The sequence below is a fragment of the Manis javanica genome, chromosome 10, assembly GCF_040802235.1.
Source record: "Manis javanica isolate MJ-LG chromosome 10, MJ_LKY, whole genome shotgun sequence".
Lineage (NCBI taxonomy): Eukaryota > Metazoa > Chordata > Mammalia > Pholidota > Manidae > Manis > Manis javanica.
The window spans coordinates 96,059,145-96,080,925 of record NC_133165.1 but is presented as its reverse complement, the minus strand read 5'-3'; the positions used below and the strand labels follow the sequence as shown (position 1 = coordinate 96,080,925).

Sequence of the window (21,781 nt, the reverse complement as noted above, 5' to 3'; positions counted from 1 at the left end):
AGGTGGGAGAGACAAGCCGCTGAAAGTGAACTGTTCTAACAGATTGACTGGTAATTTAAGTGTCAGTAGCTGTGTAGAGTCTGGTGCCAGGAGGGGTTTCCCAGGGCCATGGCTCCTGCAGCCACATCTGTCTTCAGTGCTATTTGTACTTGGCTTTATGGTGATTCTCATCTTCTCGAGGAGAGGCAGGCACTTGGGCAGGATGCCACCTGGAGAGCGATTTACTTTGCCCAGCAGTTTACCAAGATCCTCTTAACTGCGAATGCCGGGTACACAGCGGAGAAAAAGGATAAGGATTTTCTTACAGTGCCGAAACAGGTTATCTACAAGCTTGAGCGTCTCTACAAAGTTAAACCAGCCCAGTGGCGAGGTACAGGGATCAGCAAAGTTTGGTCTAAACCTTTGTTTAGGATACTGCAATGGCCTCCCAACAGAAGGAGTGAAAATTAAACTCCTTAAAAGGCTTTTGTAGGCCAGCCTGGGAATCTGTATGCTTGTAACCACTTTTTTTCTCTCAGAGAGAATTCATTTATTCAGCAAACATTTATTAAGTGCATAGTTATGTACAAAGTGCTGCTGCAGACAAAAGTATAAACGTTAAGAAATAGCTTCTGCCCTCCAGGTGCTTATAGCCTAGAAGGGGAAGTAAAGCATGTACACAAATAGCTATCATTCAGGATTATAGTTTTAGCAATTAGAGTAGTAATTGTAAAAGGAGGGAGCTCACATGTTATGTTGCAAGGAAATGCACTGGAGTTGCAAGAAAGGATTTAAAATCCATATACTGCCTCTGCTTGAATGCTCAGGGAATCAAGATACACAAAAACATTCAAGCAGAAAGATTGTTTTATAATAACTTTTTATACCTAGACTTAAATTATTTTTAAAGAAAACAATCCAAGGCCATTACTACAATAAGGATGACTATAAATTATGATATAAATATAATTACTGTTTTTCTCACTGTTGTCATATTGGTTTTTCTCTTAAAAAAAGGAAACATTTGCAGCATATAAAAGCCTCTTCACTAGGATACAGTAAAATGGAATTTTACATTTATTGAATGAACAACCAAATAGTGACGTTTTACTTGTTCTCCTTTTCTTCTCAATCTCAGGAAAAACTGATAGACTCTCTTAGTAAAAAAATTAATCAAGTATGTAAAGTCTGCATTGGAGATACTGAGGTTGGTGGTCTCGACCCAGTTCAAAAGCTGGTAAAAGTGGAGTCTCGCCTGGTGGAATTGAGTGATCTCTTCGACTCCATTCCCAAAGAAAATGTGGAGGCGATTGAGAGGATAAAGCAGAAAGAACGGCGGCAAAAGTACACAATGTCTTCTAAGTGTAGTGAATGACTTAATGAAAAGTCGCCTTTGCTTGGATTCCACAAACACTGAGCAAGTCTCTATTAAATAGCAAGGATCATCATATAGAGACACATTCGAACCAAACCCAGCCCTGCCCTCCTCACAGAACTTTTATTTAGTGTGGGAGACACATTCATCAAATATTGAAATAAATGTGTCATTAGCAAAGCTCACGAGCACTGTGAAGTAGAGAAACCAGGTGAACAGAAAGAGTTCACAAGGGCCAACTGACCTAGTGTGGGATGGATGAGGGGTCCTTTTAGCCCGAAAAAGCAAATTTTCAGTGAATATTCACTCTTTATATGAAAATTTTTGAAGAACTATCACGTAGAAGAAATACCCTTGTGGTGAAGGGCCAAAGGCATAGAACCAGAGGCCCTTGATTGGAGAACTACAAGGCCACTCAATCTATGAAAGAGTTGTTTGAAAATCAGAGCCATGCAATGAAGGTTTTCCTCGGTGCGTAACTGCCAACACTTACTTAGATGGCATTTACACACTAACTCATTTATTCCTCAAGGACAATCTCATGTGGGTTATTACCCCTGGAACACTTCAAGTCCCCCACATCCCCAAGTCCTTGCCGAGCCTGGGGCCTTTCAGGGGAATGCACTGATTTACAGATTTCCATATAGAGTTAAATAAGGATTTTATGTACATACTTCCTGTGAGGCAATGATTATCATAAATGTAATATCCCTAGTATAATATGAAATGTAGAGAATGCTTACAGATGAAAACACTTTGGGGAGCAAACTAGTACTGTGGCCACAAGCATGGTTCATTCCAGGCTCTGCCATTTACAACTTTTGTGACTTTAGGCAGGCCATGTAACCTCTTAGGTCTCAGTCTTTATCTGTAAAACGGTAATAACAGTATTATCTCAGGGTTGTATGGTAAATCTATGTAAAAGCACTAAATCATGCTTAGCACATAGATGTACTCATATATTGGCCTAGCCATTGATAGTTTTGTTATTGCTTACTACATTACTGGTGTATGAGGGATACTATTTCACCCATACAACAATGAAGTCCAGAATATATTAAGATCTTGATGGAATTATTGAATATAAAGGAAATTTTTAAAAATTGTAACTGGAAGATAACCCCTTCCAACAGATGACCTATGACTGATTATACTAAAAGTATTTGCACTTTTTTCACAGTATGAAATATATTCTCATCCAAGACTAATTATAACTTTTCAGTAGTAATATGTGAATCTGTTTATTATTAGTTTTATCAAGAATTTCAGTTGGTTTTCCCATAGTTTGGAGGCACCTAACATAGCACGTAATTTTCACAAAAATGTTGTTATAATATACTTACAGGTAAAATAATGTTCGTCCATAAAACAGCTAGCATTTATCGAGTGCCTATTTTACACCAGGCATAGACTGAGATGGTTTGCATAGGTCTCTCATTTAATTTTACCCTCACAACAGCCCAAAAGAGAACAAGACAAATAGCCTTTCTTGGTTTTAATTTGAGGATACCATTCAAAAAGATTAACTTAAAAGTACACTTTTGTGGTAACTCACTAAACTTTACACTTGTGATTTGTGTACTTTTCTGCATGTTATACTTCAATAAAAATGTCAGGAAAGTGGGGGAAATAGCTGGAGATTAATTCAAGTGACCACTGTATAGATTAACTATAAAATGCTGAAATATAAAGTGGAATGACAAAATTTTGCTGAGGTGCTTGTTTTAGACCAGCGTCTGGGTAGATTTTACTTCTTCCAAAATGGTAACATTCAGGTTCTTAACATTTCAACACAAACAGGATTTGTTGTTGAGATGTCACCTGATTATTCAAAAGCCAGTTATAGGTAAAGACAAAGTATTTTTTTCATTTGAACTTGAAGATCTTATAAAAGTTAGATATCTAAGTTCATTATCAAATAGTAAAGACATAGGCCTTTTTACTTTCTGCGACTTATAGTTAGAAGAATGTATTCCCTTCCTAACAGGTTGCGTGAAGAGAAAATTAAAGAAAAACAAAAACACCACGAAGAAAGGCTAAAAGCTGCTCTAGAAAGAGCAGTAGCACAACCAAAGATAAAGGTTTGCATTTTGTTATTAATAGGTCCAGCTACATCAACCTGTGTTTCTGTGGTATAAAAACAAAATACTTCATTCATCCAATTTATCCAGGTTGAACCTGAGTAAAATAATCTCTCTTGCTCTCAGCTTCACTTGGCATGTGGCTCCTTGTTACTTTTTAAATAATTCAAATTACATGGTCTGCAGTTCTCTATCAGACCCACTTTAAGTAAATCTCTCACCTCTTTTTGTTTAGCTCAAGATTCGTAAAAACATAATTTTTTAAAAAAGTTTTTTGAATAGGTAATACAAGCATATGGTTGAAAGTTCAAAAGACACAAGAGTATATGCAGTGAAAAGTCTTCCTCAGTTTCCCTCCCTGGAGGCAACACTGTTAACAGTTTCATCTGTATCCTTCTGAAAATATTCTATGTATTTATAGATATTCTTTTTCTTACAAAGAGTGGCTATGAACCTTGCTTCTTTCACTGAACAATGGAGATAGTGAACTCAGAGAATTACATATAATTTGAAGGGACTTCTAATTATCACACTGTAAAAATAATGAGATTAGTACTTGAAGTTAAAATAAAGGATTTACCCAGTCACTTCAGATTAAGTAGCACAATCAGGACCAGAAGCCAAGATTCCTTATATTCCAAGATTACCTGTCCAGTGTTTGGGACTGGGTGCACGTGGTCCATGAATCCCCACCGGGTGTGGAGGGCCTCCTGTTTCACACATTGTGATACAATGGAGCTGTCCCATCAAAACTCCTGTTGAATAGAATAGTTTTCTCATCCATTGCAAAAAAAAAAAAAAAAAAAAAAATTAAGGGGGAAACGAAGATTAAAAGAGAAAAATAATTAGTATATTATACTTGAGTATATGTCCTGGAGAGCTTGAATAGTTCTGAATCCAGGAATTTTCCCTAAACCTCTCCTGGGAGGAACATCTCCAACAGCTGACAGGATTGCTAGTGTTTAAGACAGTTCATGGTTTCCTCAAACTTTTGTTTAATGGGATTTTCAAATGCACCAGTCAACTGGTGCTCAGGAAGAGGAAAGCAATCTCTTCTAACCAGAGGAGAAACTTGCTATGGCACTTACTGAGAAATGAAATGTGGGCTTTAAACTAGGCTGACCATAGCTGAAACATAGGCTATTTGATTATTTTACTTAAACCCTCCCACTTCTCCATAAAACCTAACTGCTGTCTTCTGCATACTGTGGTGCTCCATTTGTTAACTTTGCTGAACATGCTGGACATCCATTAGGTTATCAATCCCTTTGTAACTGTCAGTATTTACTATTTTAAACCATATTATTCCTTGAAAAAATCAATACTAGTTATTTTACTTATACTTCAGTAGAAAATGGGTCTGCTGAAGAATATTAAGTACTTTTTTCTTTTTTTCCAGCTGGGGAGACGACTGACCTATCGCTCAAAACCTCCATCTGATAACAAACAGGAACAACTTTCAGTGAAGGATACAAGAACAAATTCACTAGAGGAAGAATATTTTTTCACTTGAATAGGAGCAGTAAGACATTTACTATCAGAATGTTTTAGGTGTATTTTGTAGATTTTGATTTTCAGTAGTGGCAATATTCTGCTTCATATGCTGGTCTAACCAGTTTGAGGAAGACAGGCCCTTTTTCCAAAGGTTTTTGGGAATGAGAATTATTTTCTTTTGTTGAAACTTTTATTATCATCTCCCAACTAATATTACATATCTAAACATTTTATCTATACTTTGAGAGTGGTCTCAGTTGCAGATACACATCCAAGTTACTGATACACCTATATGATGAATGACCAGTAAAGTGCAATAATGGCATTCCCTGACAACATGAGACTTTAAAAATGATAGTATTTTTTTTCAGCCAGTGTGCAGGAAAAGTTCATACTATATATTTTATCACTATGGAGTATACATTTTAACAATGTATAACTAAAATATCTAAAAGGTTTTGAGGAGTTTAGAACCTAAATGAAAAAAACACTTCATTATGTCCTCAGAACACAACTGTGAGGCTAGTTTTTAATTCACATTAAGGAACTCTGTTTAGAAACCTTAATTCTCTTAAGTGAACAAACCATATGCCTTCAGCTTAAATGTCAGCTCATAATCTGTTGTGCTCTAAATTAACAATTATTTTAATTTTCCGGTGTTTCGATTTTGCTATAATTTATACATTACTTAGCTTACACTGATACAGAACTGTGATCAGTTGACTACTAAGTAAATACAGTACATATTTATTCTAAGAAAATATTTAACTTTATACATGTCAAAAATGGCTCAAAAAATAAAATAAAAAAATAGTTGCTTTTACAAGGTCTCAGTTGATATGTAATTATAAGAAAAGGGCCAAAACTCACCTTCATAAATAGTATATTTCCCTTATAGAAAAAAAATAGTAAGTATACAAAAGAAAACCAACCTGAATGAAGTTGGTTGGCTTTTAAAGCACAAGTTCTGTGAACAGTCTTCCCAGTTGTTTGAGCTCTGTATGTAAATACCTGAATATGACTAGTTCACAAGTCAAGTTGAAAACAACACATCTTTATTGTATAGAAATATATATAAAAAAAAAACAACTCCCCACAAAAGATGCTATTCTCTCATTTCCCCATCTTCTTCTTCTTCTTCAACACCTCTGATATAAAGGACATTATTACACCTGTAAATAGAAAAATAGTTCATTTTTTTGTTCCAAATGGAATCACATTAAGATCTGAATCACTATTACTAGATACTTTCATTACAAATATACTGAATGCTAAATTTGTGATATATCATTCCTTTCACTTTTTAAAAAGTTTTTACCATTGATTAAAAAGCACATGGCACTTATATTTCACTACATGGTTGTTATAAAATGGTATCTTTATGATCTTCCAAAAGGAGTAACAACTAGAATTTGAAAGTGTGAAGGTAGTTCTAGAAATGAGAGTAACCAAAATTCCTAACAGCAGCCAGCCAGAAGCAACTAAAATTCAAAACCAAGCACCCGAGATTAAAATCCCTGAAAAAAGTTGTATGTAAGAGCTAGAAAGTTTAATATCAACACTAGAAAAATTCTGACAAGTTTGACAGTTTTAAGGACTCTTGAAATCTAGTTGTAGAGTAATAGGTTAAATTGATAGAAATTTTAAAAGAAGTAATTCTGAAATTGAGTCATTAATTAGTTTAAGCAGGTATTTCTAATGCTCACCAATAAATGACCCCCTACATACATTACTGCTGTTTTGTTACCTTATTAAAACTTCACCCAGATGTCCAGACAATGCTCCATCTATATATTCTTCTGTGTTTGCAAGCTTTAAATAAAAAGAAAATATATTAGTCTTAATCATACAGAAGAGCAAAACAGTATAATATACCTAATTATTGGTGAGAGAACTTATTAACTGAGACCTTTCTATGCCAACATTTATCGACAATAATTAGAAGATTAACTTTCTGTTACTATTGTAGTACCTTTTGATTTCATATGAACATTTAGTAAAGTTAACACTGATGGATGTAGAACCAATAAAAAATAAAAGTTTGTTTGAACATATTTTAAATCTCTCAATCTTGAAACATTTCTTTCTATTAGACATTAAAACAATGGGTTAAGAAAGTGTGAATAATTTGTGATTAAAGGTTCCTGAAAATTCAGTTTAAACAACCAGGCATTAATTTTTCTCAGAGCAATAATGTTATATTGAGGATCCCAATGGGTACAAAAGCCCAATGGGTACAAAAGCTATGGCTGAAATACCAAATACTCTAATAATTAGTCAACAACCAAACCAAAGAACTATGAATTTTTTAACTATATGCTAGGAAATAGGGAAAAATCAGTTCCTAAGAGGATGTTAAACCATTAAGAACGACCTTTATAATTATTTCAGGAAACTTTTGATTTTACATCAAAGTATTTAGCTTTTCTTCTACATAAAGGTAATAAACTTGTAATATAAAAAAAATCACAATCAGTGCTATCTAGGACTCACAAAAGAAATGAACGAGAGAAAGGAGAGAGAGGGAAGTAGTTTCCTTCATTACCTAGGCAAGAGGCAAGGAAGAGAGGACGTGAGGTTAAGGCATTTAAAGCATGTTAATGAATTAACACTGCTACTGAATGTTATTCTCTCTGTAAAGAACAAAAAGTAACCCCCTACACCTAGATGATATGGTTTTGTCTGAAATATATGTGGTTGTTATGATAGTTGGTTTTGTATGTAACCACTCAGAAATAATGTGTTATCAACTAAATTTCTTTTTTAAGTGACTGTTTTTGGCAGATGTTCACCAACATTTAACTTGTTTCTAAATTATACAATGCTTCAAAGGCTTTCTATCAAGTGTTAACTAAAATCTAAAGTCCTTACCATCGCTTAAAAGGCCCTTATGACTACCATTCCAACCCTTCCATCATACTCTTCCCTCCCTCACTCTGCTCTGGCCTTCTAGCCCTGCCTTGAACACACCAAACATGTTCCTGACACTAAGTCTTTGTGTACACTTGCTATTCCTGCAAACTGGGATGCTCTTTCCCCAGATACTCATTTCTGTTGCTTTACTCAATTCTGACCTTTAAACTTGCTTTCTCAGAGAGGCTTTTCCTGGCTTCCTATTACACACTCTTGTCTATCTATTCTGTTTCTGCTTTTTCTCTAAAGCATCTATCACTGCCTGGTATTACATAACATTACATTACTATCTCCCACTACTAAAACATAAAAACATAAGGGTAGAGACTTTGTTCTGTTCGTTGGTGTACACTCAGAGCCAGGTACGTAATGGGTGCTCAAAAAGTATTTGCTGAGTGAACAAACTCAAAAGCATCATCAGTGTGGTTGGTTACTCAGAGACTCTAGGAAGGTCACCAGGAAGGTACATAACACCTTCTAAAACCAAACATTCGGTGAGTATTCTCTATTTCTCTATTTTATTGATATAATTCCCACAGCATGAAATCCACTTGTAAAGTGTACAAGTCTGTGGTTTTTATATTCATAAAACTGTGTAATCACTACCACTACCAAGTCTGGAACATTTATTTTTAGCACAATGGGTATACTTCTCATATTTTTCTATGGCCTAGGTAAATGATTCCTCTTTGGTGAATTTCCAGAGCAAAATCATTCTAAGAACTTTGGGAACCTAAGCATCATCTGCTCAGGTAGCAAACTCTCAGATTAAGAAAAATCTCAGCTGCTCACTCCTGAGCATGCTCGCACTCCCTTCCTGAGTGCATACTTTGCATTATTAAACACTCTTCACATGTACCTATGTGACCTGCTTGTGAATTATTTCTTGAGAAGAAAAAGAAAAATCTCTGCTTTTGGCCTACAGGTGCCCCTCTTAGTTTTCTGCCTGTTGGTTGGATTGACCACCTACATAGATGATCTTTAAAATTCATCCATCTACCACTACTCAGCCACAGAAATAACTGTCCTTCAGGAAAATGTAACCTCAAATTCTTTCCTCAAAGACCTCGCTGGAAACTACAATTAAGCAACAAAAAACACCCCAATTGTAAAATGGGCATGAACAGACATTTCTCCAAAAATAGAAATGACCAATAACCAACCACACAAAAAGATCACAACGTCACTAATCATTTGGGAAATAAAAGTCAAAACAATGAGACACCACACCATGCTCATTAGGATGGCTATTATTTAAAAACAAAAACAAAAACAAAAACAGAAAATAACAAGTGTTAGTGAGGATGTGAAGTTACTGGAACCCCTGTAAATTGCTGGTAGAATGTAAAATGGTGCAGCTGCTAGGGAAAACAGTATGGCAGTTCCTCAAAAAATTAAAGAATCACTGTATGATCCAGCAATTCCACTTCTGCATATACACCCAGAAGAACTGAATGCAGAGACTCTTAACAGATATTTGTACGAGAAGCAATTCAAGTGTCCATCAACAGAAGAATGGATTAAAATGTGAGATAATGGACTATTACTTCAGCCATAAAAAGGAGAGAAATTCTGATGTATGTTACAATGGACAAACCTTGAAGGATTACACTTATATGAGGTACCTAGAATAAAGACAGAAAGAGTAGTGTTTACCAAGGGCAGAGGAATGGGGAGTTTGTTTAATGGGTACAGAGTTTCACTTTGGGATGATGAAAAAGTTCTGGAAGTGGTAACAGTGATGGATGCACCATAACGTCAATGTTCTTAATGCCACTGAACTGTACACTTGAAAATTTTATACAATAAAAAAATTAAAAAAAAAAAAAACTGGCTGAAACATTTCCAGAAGCTTAGTTCAACATATATGCAAATCAGTTCATCACTTCCTTTGGCTGGCCTGTCTTCTCTCTCAAGAAATACTTTAATGGAATTACTTTGATGTTGTGCCTTTAACCATCATTAAACACTTAAGGATTTCACTTAAAAAATTTTCAGAGCTAAGTGCCAGGAAGAGCACTTCCCAGCTGCATTGTTGCATTTTTCTGCAAACTAGTGTGCTTCCCTAATGGCGCTGTAAATCAAATGTCTGAGTTCATATTTAACCACTAGGAGTCAAATCTGTGGCTGAATTTTGGCTTAACACCGTATCTGGTACATAATTTAGCAGAGTTAATAACATTCTGCCTGGCCTTGACTTTATTTCCGAATTTTGCCTTATGTTTGTCAATAACTGTTTCTTATAAATCACACTAAATCTTTCAAGAATAAGGTGAAGCAAAATAAATACTCTTTGGCTTACCTGCATGTTCATATAACCATCTACAGATACCAGGTAACCTTTGTATTCCATTCCCCACTTAAGTTTCACCATTACTGGCTTTCCTGTTAATCCATTGAGGAAGGGTTTGGGATTGAGGGGCAAACTCTGCACAAAGAACAAAAGAAGGACTCAATTATTTTTCCTTAGCTTAGCTTCCACTACCTAATCTCCTCTACCGAAACCACTAATATTTTATAGCATCTAAATGAAGCAAACTCTAGACTCCCTCTCACTTTGCTACATAGTTTTCAACTTTCATTTGAAGAGCATCAGAGAAATATAAATACCCAGTTAGACAGTCTCATCTATAACCCATCAGAAGTTGTAAAGTACAGTTTACCCTTCAACAACATAGGTTGAACTGGGTAGGCCCACTTATATGCAGATATTTTTCAATAAATATATGGGAAAATTTAAGATTTGTGAGTTTGAAAAACATTTTCTTCTAGCTTACTCTACTGGAAGAATACAGAATACATGTAATATACAAAATATGTATTAACTGTTCATGTTTTCGATAAGTTTTCTGGTCAACAGCGGGCTATTAGTTAAGTCTGAGGAGTCAAAATTTACATATAGATTTTCAACTGAGTGGCAGCTAGGTGCCACATTGTTCAAAGGTCAACTGTATTCATTATTCACTTAAGAAATACTGAATACCCAGTATACATCACTCAGTGTTCCAGGATGTAAAGAAAGAAAGGTAAAGGCAGGAAAAAAACTGCAGATGACAGTTCCTGTCAAGAATCAAGCAGCTCACAGTGGAAGGGGCAGAACACATACAGACAGACAATTACATTGCCATGCAGTTAAGTAAGACATGCTATGCTATATACAAGGGTGTCAAAGCAATTAGGGGTCAAGAGAAAAGGAAAGGTTGGCTGAAATAAGTAATGCTTCTCTTTTAAAGAATGAGAGGTTATATTCTAGGCAAAAGAGGCTACCTATTAAAAGGAGGGAAGAGTGAAGCAACAAGAGACAATTTGGTTTCATCAGAGTCCCAAATATGAGGCTACAGCAGAGGCAGGGAGCAGATCAACCTTGAGTCTTTCACCTTAATTCGAGAAGCTAGGACTGGGTTTTATTGACTTAGTGGTGCCTCCTACATATGGATAATCACTTAATGTTTGCTTACTCAACAAAAACAGTAGTATCCCCAGTGAATTCACTTTTCTCCTTCCCTCATTTGCTCACACAGCAGCCCAAAGAAAGAAAAGAACCAAGAAACTCGGCTACTAAACCCCTCTAAGATAAGCATATTCAGAGTGATCTCAAAGGACATGGAGACTGCTGTAATTACGTAATGGGTCGCCAGTTTTCATTCTTGCCTTTCTCCAACACAGGTATTATTTTAACGTCGTATCTCTATTTAAAATGCTTTGATGGCGTCCAATTGCACTTGGAGTAGAATGCAGACCTTCTAATATATGGCCTAATAGGTCTTCTCCGACCCTATCTCATAACCACTACTCTTGCAAGCAGCTGTGGCTTTCTGTCAATTCCTCCAACTGTTCAAGCTTTCTTTCCGGCCTTAGGGCCTATGCACAGTTGTTTCTTTGTGCTTGGTACACCCTTCTTCTTGCTCTTTAAGGGGATGTATTTCATTTTATTTAGGTTTCGGGTAAATCCCTCCTCCCAGGGATGCCATGTAAAGTACCACAGCGCCCTCTCACAGCATCGCACTTGCTTCTTTCTTAGCACTTAACGCTCTTTGCAATTACGTATTTCTGTCACTAATGTCTGTCTCCCACACCCTACTGAGTTAACCCAAAGAACGGTCCGCCATCAGTACTTTGACGTTACGTTCCTAGCACCTGAATGAGTATCTGGCAGGTATCATGCGCTCAGTAAATATTTACTGAATGACTAAATGCACGCTTCAAAGCCTGAGGGGCTGGGAATCCCAACATCATGCAATGGAGGTTGATTACGGAGTGTGATAAATAGACTGTGAAAAACCGCTTTATATTTACCCCGATCCTGTGGCCAGAACCAACAAGGGTACTTCGGGCTCAGATTCAAACGAAGAAGAGAGGGAAGGAAGCACTCCCGGAAAGGGAGTGCGCGCCTCAGAGCACCGTCGCGGAAAGGGGCTGGAGACCGGGTGCGCGGCGCCTCACGCGGATGAATGGGAAACGCGCGAACCAGCAACAGGGTCCGGCTATGCCGGTCACCCGCCCTCCCGTTCTCCCCGGCGACTCCGGCCGTTCTCTTCCTCCTTACCATGGCGACTACAGGCAAACGCTGCAAGCTGCTCGCCGCCTGCCCAGCTGCTGTCTGTTTCTCGTGACCGGAGTAGCTACAGCACAACCGAAACCGCGGAGCTTCAAGAGAAATGGCCGCCGAACTCACCGCGACCTTTCACCTCCGACCACAGCTCCTCCGCCTTCTGTGATTGGACTCAAAAAGATGAATGCTGATTGGAGAAGATGGCTAGGCAGTGTATCCCGGCAACCAGCGGTAACCAACGGTTCAAGCCTTCCCCATGCCCCGCGGGCCTGTGGGAAACTTCCGGCTGCCGGAGTGGGCTAATGGCCCCCGTGAGGCTGTAAAAGCGGTGAATCCGGCCCGGGTTTCTCGTCTGCTCACTTCACTCCAGGGTTCGGTTGAGAGAGAGTCTCGGTTTCTTCACTTTTGCAATGAAAGGACTGGACTAGATCAAAGTTTTCAGCTTTGGCACTGTTGACGTTTTGGGCCAGGTAATTCTTGTGTAAGCTGTGCTGTGTACTGTCGGAGGTGCATTGTAGCAGCATTCCTGTTTAGATACCAGTCACAAGCCCCTCACCCCAAGTTGTGATACCCAAAAATGTCCAGACATTGCTCAGTGTCCCCTAGGGGGCACAATCGCCCCCCAATGAAAACAACCGGATTAGATGAATGGTTTATAAACACAGGCCACCAGACTTGATCATTCTGCAGGTAGTACTGAGGCTTCGCAAACTATTTTTATTATTGAAACACGAGCAAAACAACAAATTGTACATTTATCTAATAGAGACTGTATAAGATTGATTAAAACCTCGTGTTACTTTGCTTTTAATTAGAATGAAATCGACTCAAGAAAGGAATACTGGTTGATTATCATGAATCAGAAGCTCTGATCGATATTCATGTATCTGATTTATAAAAATGGGAAAGCAAATTATCAATAAATGGTGTTTTTTAGTTTCATAAATCACAGATTCAATTTAGGGGAAAGGCTAGATAATAAAAGCCTTTGAGGGTGAAAAGGCTGGGAACCCCTCAACTATCTAATTAAATAGTGACTTAAATTTTTATATTTTAAATACTGACCAGCATTAAATATTGATTTAAACACAGTTACGTTCTTTGCCATTCTTCCTCAGGGTAGCAGTGGTGAGTTTTGAGTAAAATTTCTAATTGACACACAGGCACTTAAAAGTTAATCTGTACAAATTGCAACGTCACTGTTCTCAGAACACAAATGAAACAAAATAAAACCTTAGGGAATTTCTCCCACAGTCTCTTGTGTGGTACAGTCTTCCCCACCTCCCTCATCCCTCCAATATGTAAGTTTTTAAAAATGCAGCTTGTTATTCTTTCTTTTCATCTGTTACCCCCCTTGCTGCGGGAGGTATCTCTAACCTTCCCTCCAAAACAAAGTGAAGACCTGGACATACTACTCTGCTGTTTGGCAACCTTTGTTGGTTCCCCATTACAGGCAACTTAAAACAAATTCCTTGCCAAAGCTTCTTTCCAGCTTCATCTCTCCATTCTGTCCCACAAACTACAAAGCCTGCATTGATGAATCACAGACGTTGCTTATTCACAACTCCATGTACTTACACACAACACTCTCCATCTAGCAATCCCTTATCCTGTTTGCTCTTATTGGAAAACTTCTCCTGGTCTAATCTCCACCGTCCAGCTCAAATGGGCTCTTTGCATCTGAAGCTTTCTCTTCTCCAGGTCGTTAGTTAATCGGTCACATGGGCTATACACCATCTCTCCGTTTTAACACTAACTATATTTTAGAGAAAAAAGATTTTGTTCATTAACTAGATTGTTGCTACTATATTTCATTCTGCAGCACAAAATAGATTCCCTAGAACATAACAGTAAATTTTTTAAATGAATGAATAAATAAGCAACTGAACTGATAGACTGGGACTTAGAATTTGCACCAGTCCAACATTCTAAAAATATATATATAGTGAAGCCAAAACAAAAGGGCAGGGTATCTACCATTCTCACTCAGAATAAAATGAATAGGAGGGTATTATAATTGGAATGATATGCTTTTATGAAGACAAGATGCTGTAGTGTTTGTAATGTTATTAGTTTAAGTGTTTTGTGTTCTATTAATGTATATTTGAAACTCTTACTTGATCTAACAAATGCTATTCACAATAATTTGAAATGAAACTGACAATTTCCTTTTAATCTGTAATTTAGTCAACCCTCATATTTTTGAACTGGCCTCCTTTTATGTAAGTTTTTCCTTTACTATTGCAAACTCCTGACTGCTTAAGTAGCCTTTATTGTCCGCACCATTAATTTGGCACTTATTGTATCCAGTTTTGAGAACTGTTATCTTCATTTGTGTGTATCATAATCTCTCAATTTACTGTCAGATATTCAGGAGTGGTAAGCATATTTAGATGTTTTTTATTTCTGTAGTACTCTAGCTTACTGTCTTACACATTTATTGTTTACCTTTGTCCCTTTTACATTCTATTACAGACCATTGCTCAGTATATTAAGGATGAGTCCCTGTATCTTTATGAATAGAAATTTATTTTTCACTCACATAAAGTTCCAGACATGATCAGCATGCAGCTCTTCTCCAAATGGCAACCCAGTAACCAATCTTCCTTCTTCAGCATGTGGCTTCCAAGGTTGTCTTGCTCATCTGCATCAAGTCAGATAGGGAAAGAGCATAGAGGATCACCCCTAGGGGATTTTTATGAGGCAAACCTAATGGAGCACCTCATTTTCCATATTCTGCTGGCTAGAACACAGTCACATGATCTCAGTTAACTTCAGTAGGGTCTGGGAAATGTATTCTGGCAGTGCACAGAAGGAAAAGGAAATGTGAACACAAACTATATTAGCAATTAGATTACTTTCTATAAATTTACCTGCCCCTTTATATGCCATCTATTTTCACTCATTTTATTTCCTGCTACAGATGTATCTTATTATTAAACTTTATTAGTTATAGTCCTTTATCATAGGATATTTATCAATTATAATTCCAATACTGAAGTAACCACTGTTAATATTTTGTTTTCTTTCTTCTATGTATGAGTTTATATGTATTTTAACTTAGCTGGAATAACATATAAAATTAGTATTCTAGTTTTTACTTAACATTGTAGCACACACATTTTCTCATTCTTAGAAATGTTTCAGTAGCAATATTTTTAATGGCTGCATAATATTTATTATATAACTAGTTATTATACCCTAATTGTTAGACATTTAAGTTGTTTCTTGATTTGTTACTATTTAAAATATTCATCTAGGAAAATTCTGTGAATGTGTGTATATTTCTTTCTTATATATCTATACATCTCTGCCTGAATCTCTCTGTAATATGGATTTTTATTTTATTTTTAAAAAACTTCCTCTAGAGGCAGTTTAGTATAGTGGTTAAGTGTACAGACTGTGGAGCAGACACTGCCTGAGCCCAAATTCTGACTCTCATTTCCTCCCATCTTTTCTCTTCCATTTCTTCTCTCCACTTCTTTTGCCCTCACTTATCCCCCTTTTTGCCCCTTTCTTCAGCATCTATTTATTACTGATAGTTTTATAGGCCCTGGAGGTACAATAATTAACAAAAGAGGTGTGGTTCCTATCCACTTGGACCTTGCAGGAGCCAGTTAACAAGAGGAGGAAGAAAAAAACACTGTCAAGACCAAGAAGGCAAAGCAAGTAGAAAAATAGCGAAGAGGGACTAAGCCACATCTCTTACTTATTTTTTCCTACCTCTGTCCTACTCAGGTCCTTGGGTAGTTTCTCCTTGCTGTGTATTCTCTTTGTCGGCATCTCATTAAACCCACTGCAATAATCGTCAAAGGGTTCTACTGATATTGTGGCAAGTTAACCATGTATTTTATAATACTTTTCAAGGTGATCTTCAAAAACTTCTAGGAAAAGAGGAAATTCATCCATAAGAAGAAAACAGATCCTATCATTTGCAGCAACATGGATGGAGCTTGAGGGTATTATGCTCAGTGAAATAAGCCAGGTGGAGAAAGACAAGTACCAAATGATTCCACTCATTTGTGGAGTATAAGAACAAAGCAAAAACTGAGGAAACAAAACAGCAGCAGACTCACAGAACCCGAGAATGGACCAACAGTTACCAAAGGGAAAGGGATTGGGGAGGGTGGGTGGGAAGGGAGGGAGAAGGGGAATATAGGGCATTACAATTAGCACACATAATGGGGATGGGGGTGCACAGGGAAGGCAGTATAGCACAGAGAAGACAAGTACTGATTCTATAGCATCTTACTATGCTGATGGACAGTGACTGTAATGGGGTATGTGGTGAGGACTTGATAATGATGGAAATCTAGTAATCACACTGTTGCTAATGTGATTGTATATTAATGATACAAAAATAAAAAAATAAAAAAATAAAAGAAAATCCAGGTAATAAACTCACATTAATCAAAAAAAAAAGAAAAGAGGAAATGATAACTTTACAGTGGAGAAACCTGGTAAACACGATGTTAGCCAAGTGATGAAGGTTAACATGCTCAGAGATGTATGGTGGATCTCACGTTAATCTTGCAGACATGTATTCTCTCCTTTACAGTTAATAATGAACATGCCATCTTTGAAATCAAAGGAAGTTCTGTGCATGAAGGGACTTCTGAAAGTCTTGGGGTTCTCTTGAGTGTTATTCACTTTCTCCTTAAACCCACTCCTCATCTATGCCTGCTTTCTGCTGAGCACACTGTCTGTCTTTTCCACGTTGAGCTTGCTGAGTTTGGCCTACTGGTCTGGGCCACTTCCATCAAAACCATGTTTAGCAGAAATTACTTTAAAATTGTTTTTATTAGGGTCATGGAATGTTTCAAACATACAGAAAAAGTATAGAAAATAGGATGGCAACATGAAACCCACTCCATCTCTGATTCAACACATTTTAACCAAATTTTGCCATATTTGCTTCCCCTAACCCCATGCTCATCTTTAACATATTGAAGTTCCACTCCCCCATCCCATTCCACACCTCATGATCAATACGCCCATTCTCTCCCTTTGAGGAACTGCAGGCTACCCCCCTGAAAGAACTGAAATTGGCTGTGTGCATCTTCAACTTTTCCAGACCTAGTCTTCAGCTTTTTCAGATATTGCTAAATTATTCTTCAAAGTGGGTTTGTATTAGGGTTCTCCACAGAAACAGAATAAAAAGTTTCTATACACATGCAAACATATACACAAATCATATATATATAAAATATGGACAGAGACAGATTTTATGGAACGGGCTCACAAGATTGTGGGGTCTGGCAAGTTGAAATTCTGTGGAAAAGGCCAGCAGGCTAAGGTAAGAGTTGATGTTGCAGTTTGTAATCTTAGATCTAAAATCTGCAGGGCAGGCCAGCAAACTGGAAATAAAGGCAGGGCATCTGAGCCAGAATTGCATCTTTGAGAAACCTCAGTCTTTGTTCTTAAGGCCTTCAAATGATTGGGTGAAGCCCACCCACATAATACAGGATAAGCAGCTTTACTCAAAGTCTACTGATTTAAATGCTCATCACATCTAAAAAGTTACCTACCTTCACAGCAATGTCTAGACTGGTGTTTGACCAAACAACTGGACACCATAACCTAGCCAAGATGACACACCAAATTAACCACTATAGAGATGTATCAATTTAACTCCTACCATCACTGCTTGAGAGTTCTTGTTAACCTCGTAACACTTCCAGCTGTGTACTTTTGTTGATCTGCTTTGCGTGAATTGGCATCTCATTTTAATTTGGATTTCCCTGAATACTAGAAAATTGACTATGTTTCTTAGTCTGTTCTTTTATGTTTACCGTTCTGAATTTTCTCTTTGGTTAATTTTTGTATGTTTACTGCTCTGAGTTTTCTCTGTAGTTAATTGACTGTTTAAATTATTTGTCTAATTTTATTTAATTTTTTTGACTTTTTCCTCTTTGACACATAAAACTCCTTTATAATTTTGGGTAAAAACACTTTGTAGGTTATATGCATTGCAACTTTCTTCTTCTAGACCAATGGTTCTCAACCTTGACTGTACATTAGAGTCATTTGGGGCGGTTTTAAAACTCAAGACACTGTAGCTGTAACTTCATCTACTTGAAATCAGAATCTCTGCAGATGGGACCTATGAATGAATACTTTCTAAAGTTCCCTAGGTACTGACTATGTCTTTCTGGGGAACACTGTCCCAGACTTTGGGCTGACCTCTGATTTTGCTTATAGTATCTTCTGCCATACAGAAACTTTTAATTTTAATGTTTTTGATTCACTAATGTTTTTCTTTAGAGTTTGTGCTTTTTGTTTTAAATTTTTCTTTACCTGATGTCATTAAAATATTTTCCTGTATTTTCTTTTCCCCATTTCTTTTATAGATTAGCATTTTTACAATGTTGTGACAAGGATTTCTCTACATATATGGCAATCACTCTTATTCTGACAGATTATTAGCATCTTTTTTTTCCAATTTGCTATTATGGAACAAAGAGTAATTTTAGTAAAAATCGTGTAAGATTTATTTTTATGATGTGGCTATATCATAGGGAAGAAAGAACTTTTGATTCTAATCACAGTGTTCCAGTTCTAGAGCTTCGCTTTCATTTGTACGAATATCAAAACTTTTGAAGGGCTATGGCTTTGCTGACATGTTCTACTCCAGCTTCAGCAAGGGCTATTAATAATATGTGCTGTTGCAATAGAAGCACTTGAGTTACCATTGTCTAAATCGGGGAAGAGAGATTAGTGATGAAAATACTTTCGGAGTTGAAATAGTATGTAAATGAAGGGACTAGTTACTATTGGCTCCCACTCAGAACACAGAAGAGACACATAAAGTAGTGGGAAGCTGGGTTTAAAGAAGCATAGGCTGAGGCTGGAGTTCACACTTGACAAATTTGCTTAATGGAACATTACAGGGTGGGCACCTTCCTTTGTGCCTTGTACCAGTAAAAGAAAAGAAATCTTCCCTGCTGTCATTAAGTGCTTATTGGAGCATGTTGCTTCTTACAGTTATCTTTCTTCTCCATGCAGCTCATGTTGACTCTTTCTCTTTTTTATTAAGGTATTATTGATATACACTCTTATGAAGGTTTCACATAAAAAAATAGTGTGGTTACTACATTCACCCATAATATCATGTCCCCCCAATACCCCTTTGCAGTCACTGTCCATCAGTGTAGTAAGATGTCACACAGTCACTATTTACCTTCTCTGTGCTACACTGTCTTCCCCATGATCCCTCCCACACCATGTGTGCCAATCATAATACCCCTCAATCCCCTTCTCCCTCCCTCCTCACCTGCCCTACCTCACCCCTCCCCTTTGGTAAACACTAGTCCCTTCTTGGAGTCTGTGAGTCTGTTGCTGTTTGGTTCCTTCAGTTTTGCTTCCATGTGACTCTTTAGATTGCTTACTTTCTGCGTTGGTCCAAATTTCTTTGCTGCCTCATATTTGTCAAGAATTTTGATTGCATGTAATTGAAACCTAACTCAAACTGCCTAAGCAAAAAAAAAATACCATATATGTTTTTGTTTTGTTGTAGCAGTACACATGTAGGTGAGGAAACTGTTGTTTGGAGTCATTCACTAGTGGATGAAAGAAATGTAGAAGCAAGTCAAGAGAGAATAAAATATGATTCACAAGAGGAAAGTAAAGTTGCTTGCTTCATAATGACAATTTATCAGGCGCAGTGTCTTTTGGCCTTCCTAGAAGCACTGAACCTCCCTACAGAAGGCTTCTCAGCGATTTAAAGCCCTCAGTCTCAGAACTATTGATATTCTTTCTATTGTGGTAAAATATCCACAACAGAAAATTGACCACATGAAATACTTTTAGGTGTATGGTTTATTGGCACTCAGAACACTCACATTGTTGTACAACCATCACCACCATCCGTCTCTGGAACTTTTTATAACTATTGACAGTTTGGATCAAATAACTCTTCACTGGGGTGGTAAGGGTGGTGATGGGATGTCTGTCTGGTACCTCATCCCTCCTGGGGTGGGGGCTTAGCATCCTGACCCCCACCCATGAGACGACAGGACCATCTCTCTTCTTCTCAGTCATGACAATCAAAAGTGTTCCCAGGCATTGCTAAGTGTCTCCTGCCAGACAAAGTGGCCCATAGCTGAGAACTATTGATTTAAAGTGAAAGAATTTTCATTGAAAGTTGTGTCATTTTAACAGGGAGGAAGTAACTTTGGAAAAATGCATTATGGGCATTCATTAACCTCAGACACAGACCTATTTGTAACTTGAGGATGTATCACAACAGTCCTGCTTTCAGCAGTAAACAGAGCATTTAATTGCCACAGCAGTGATAACATAATCACTCTGAATGGCGTTGCTCAGAATAGCTAAGACTAGTCAGAAATAGTCTAGATTGGAAACGACAGCTTTACATGCATGATTGAATGTGAATGGGTGAAAAATTGTTGAAGTATAAGGTTAAGAAGTCTAGTTTTTCATCATAATTACTGCATATTTTATAGAGTGACATCAATTGGCTATTCTGTGTTACTCTCAAAAAGAGTATCTTCTGTTAAAAAAATCATTATTTTAGTTGATCTTGTTGACCAAGGTTACAAGGTTGACTGAGGTTACAGCAAACAAGAAAATGAAGACAAATATTTGAGGGTTATATATTATTTGTATGCCAAGAAACGTAAAATTTCCCAAAGCCAAGTATTCTGTGTCCAGTTCTATCTAATGCCTGAAATGAGGGATTCTGAGTAGCACTTTAACTTTTAAGGCACTAGAGAACATTTCCAATGTGTCATAAAAATAATGTGGTCTATTATTTAAGGAACCATAGAAATGAGGCACTAAAAGCTATTCACAATTTTCCAAATAGCTGATATTTGTCCTCAGGTGTGAGAACCAGTTAAGGTAGAAAAAGCTGGGTTTATTCCATACCAAATTAGTTCGATTATTTACTTCTACCAGTTATCAGGCTATATTATTAATAATTACTGCAATTCTGAAAACATTTTAAAGTACTCCACTTGGTATCATCCATATTTGATTAAGTCCCAGACCTTAGTTTTGCCCTAGTCAGATTAAGGGAGTGAAATAGAGCATTTTAAGGATATTTCCAGTTTTAATATACTTTTATTCTCTGATAGTATAAATTTATAACTGAAAAAATGAAGATTAAAATAAAGACTATCCCTCGAATTGTAGCTATGGTTTAAATTACAGGCGCTTGACCCTTTATCCTCCCAAATAAATGACAGAACAGCTTTTCAGTTTAAGTAACAATAAATTTTGTAGTTTAAACCTTCCAGTTTGCCATGTATATTGAGAATGTTAGGCAGCAAAGTATACTTATTTAAAAACTATACACTGTAAAATGAGATTTTGTGATGATGCTGTTAACACTTGTATCATAATCCCCATAGTAGAGCAAATAGA

General features: G+C 37.0%; 2 protein-coding genes across 5 annotated transcripts in view; one reads left to right on the top strand and one right to left on the bottom strand.

The window, feature by feature from the left end:
* The window catches only part of CCDC38 (coiled-coil domain containing 38), a 38,262-nt gene extending 32,432 nt beyond the window's left edge, over positions 1-5,830 (top strand). For all 4 annotated transcript variants that reach the window (XM_073213655.1, XM_073213656.1, XM_073213654.1 and 1 more), the window contains 3 exons: positions 1,118-1,323; positions 3,342-3,435; positions 4,835-5,830. In XM_073213655.1, coding sequence (XP_073069756.1) covers positions 1,118-1,323; positions 3,342-3,435; positions 4,835-4,948 — 414 coding nt within the window. In that variant the 3' untranslated portion in view covers positions 4,949-5,830. The remainder of the gene's footprint in view (positions 1-1,117; positions 1,324-3,341; positions 3,436-4,834) is intronic.
* Positions 5,831-5,962: 132 nt separating this feature from the next.
* Positions 5,963-12,547, bottom strand: SNRPF (small nuclear ribonucleoprotein polypeptide F). Its single transcript, XM_017672738.3, has 4 exons — positions 12,389-12,547; positions 10,145-10,270; positions 6,677-6,741; positions 5,963-6,101 (listed from the first exon to the last, which is right to left on the bottom strand). Exons 1-4 carry the CDS (start codon positions 12,389-12,391, stop codon positions 6,035-6,037), a joined length of 261 nt encoding a protein of 86 aa, XP_017528227.1. The 5' UTR covers positions 12,392-12,547; the 3' UTR covers positions 5,963-6,034.
* Positions 12,548-21,781: the final 9,234 nt, after the last annotated feature.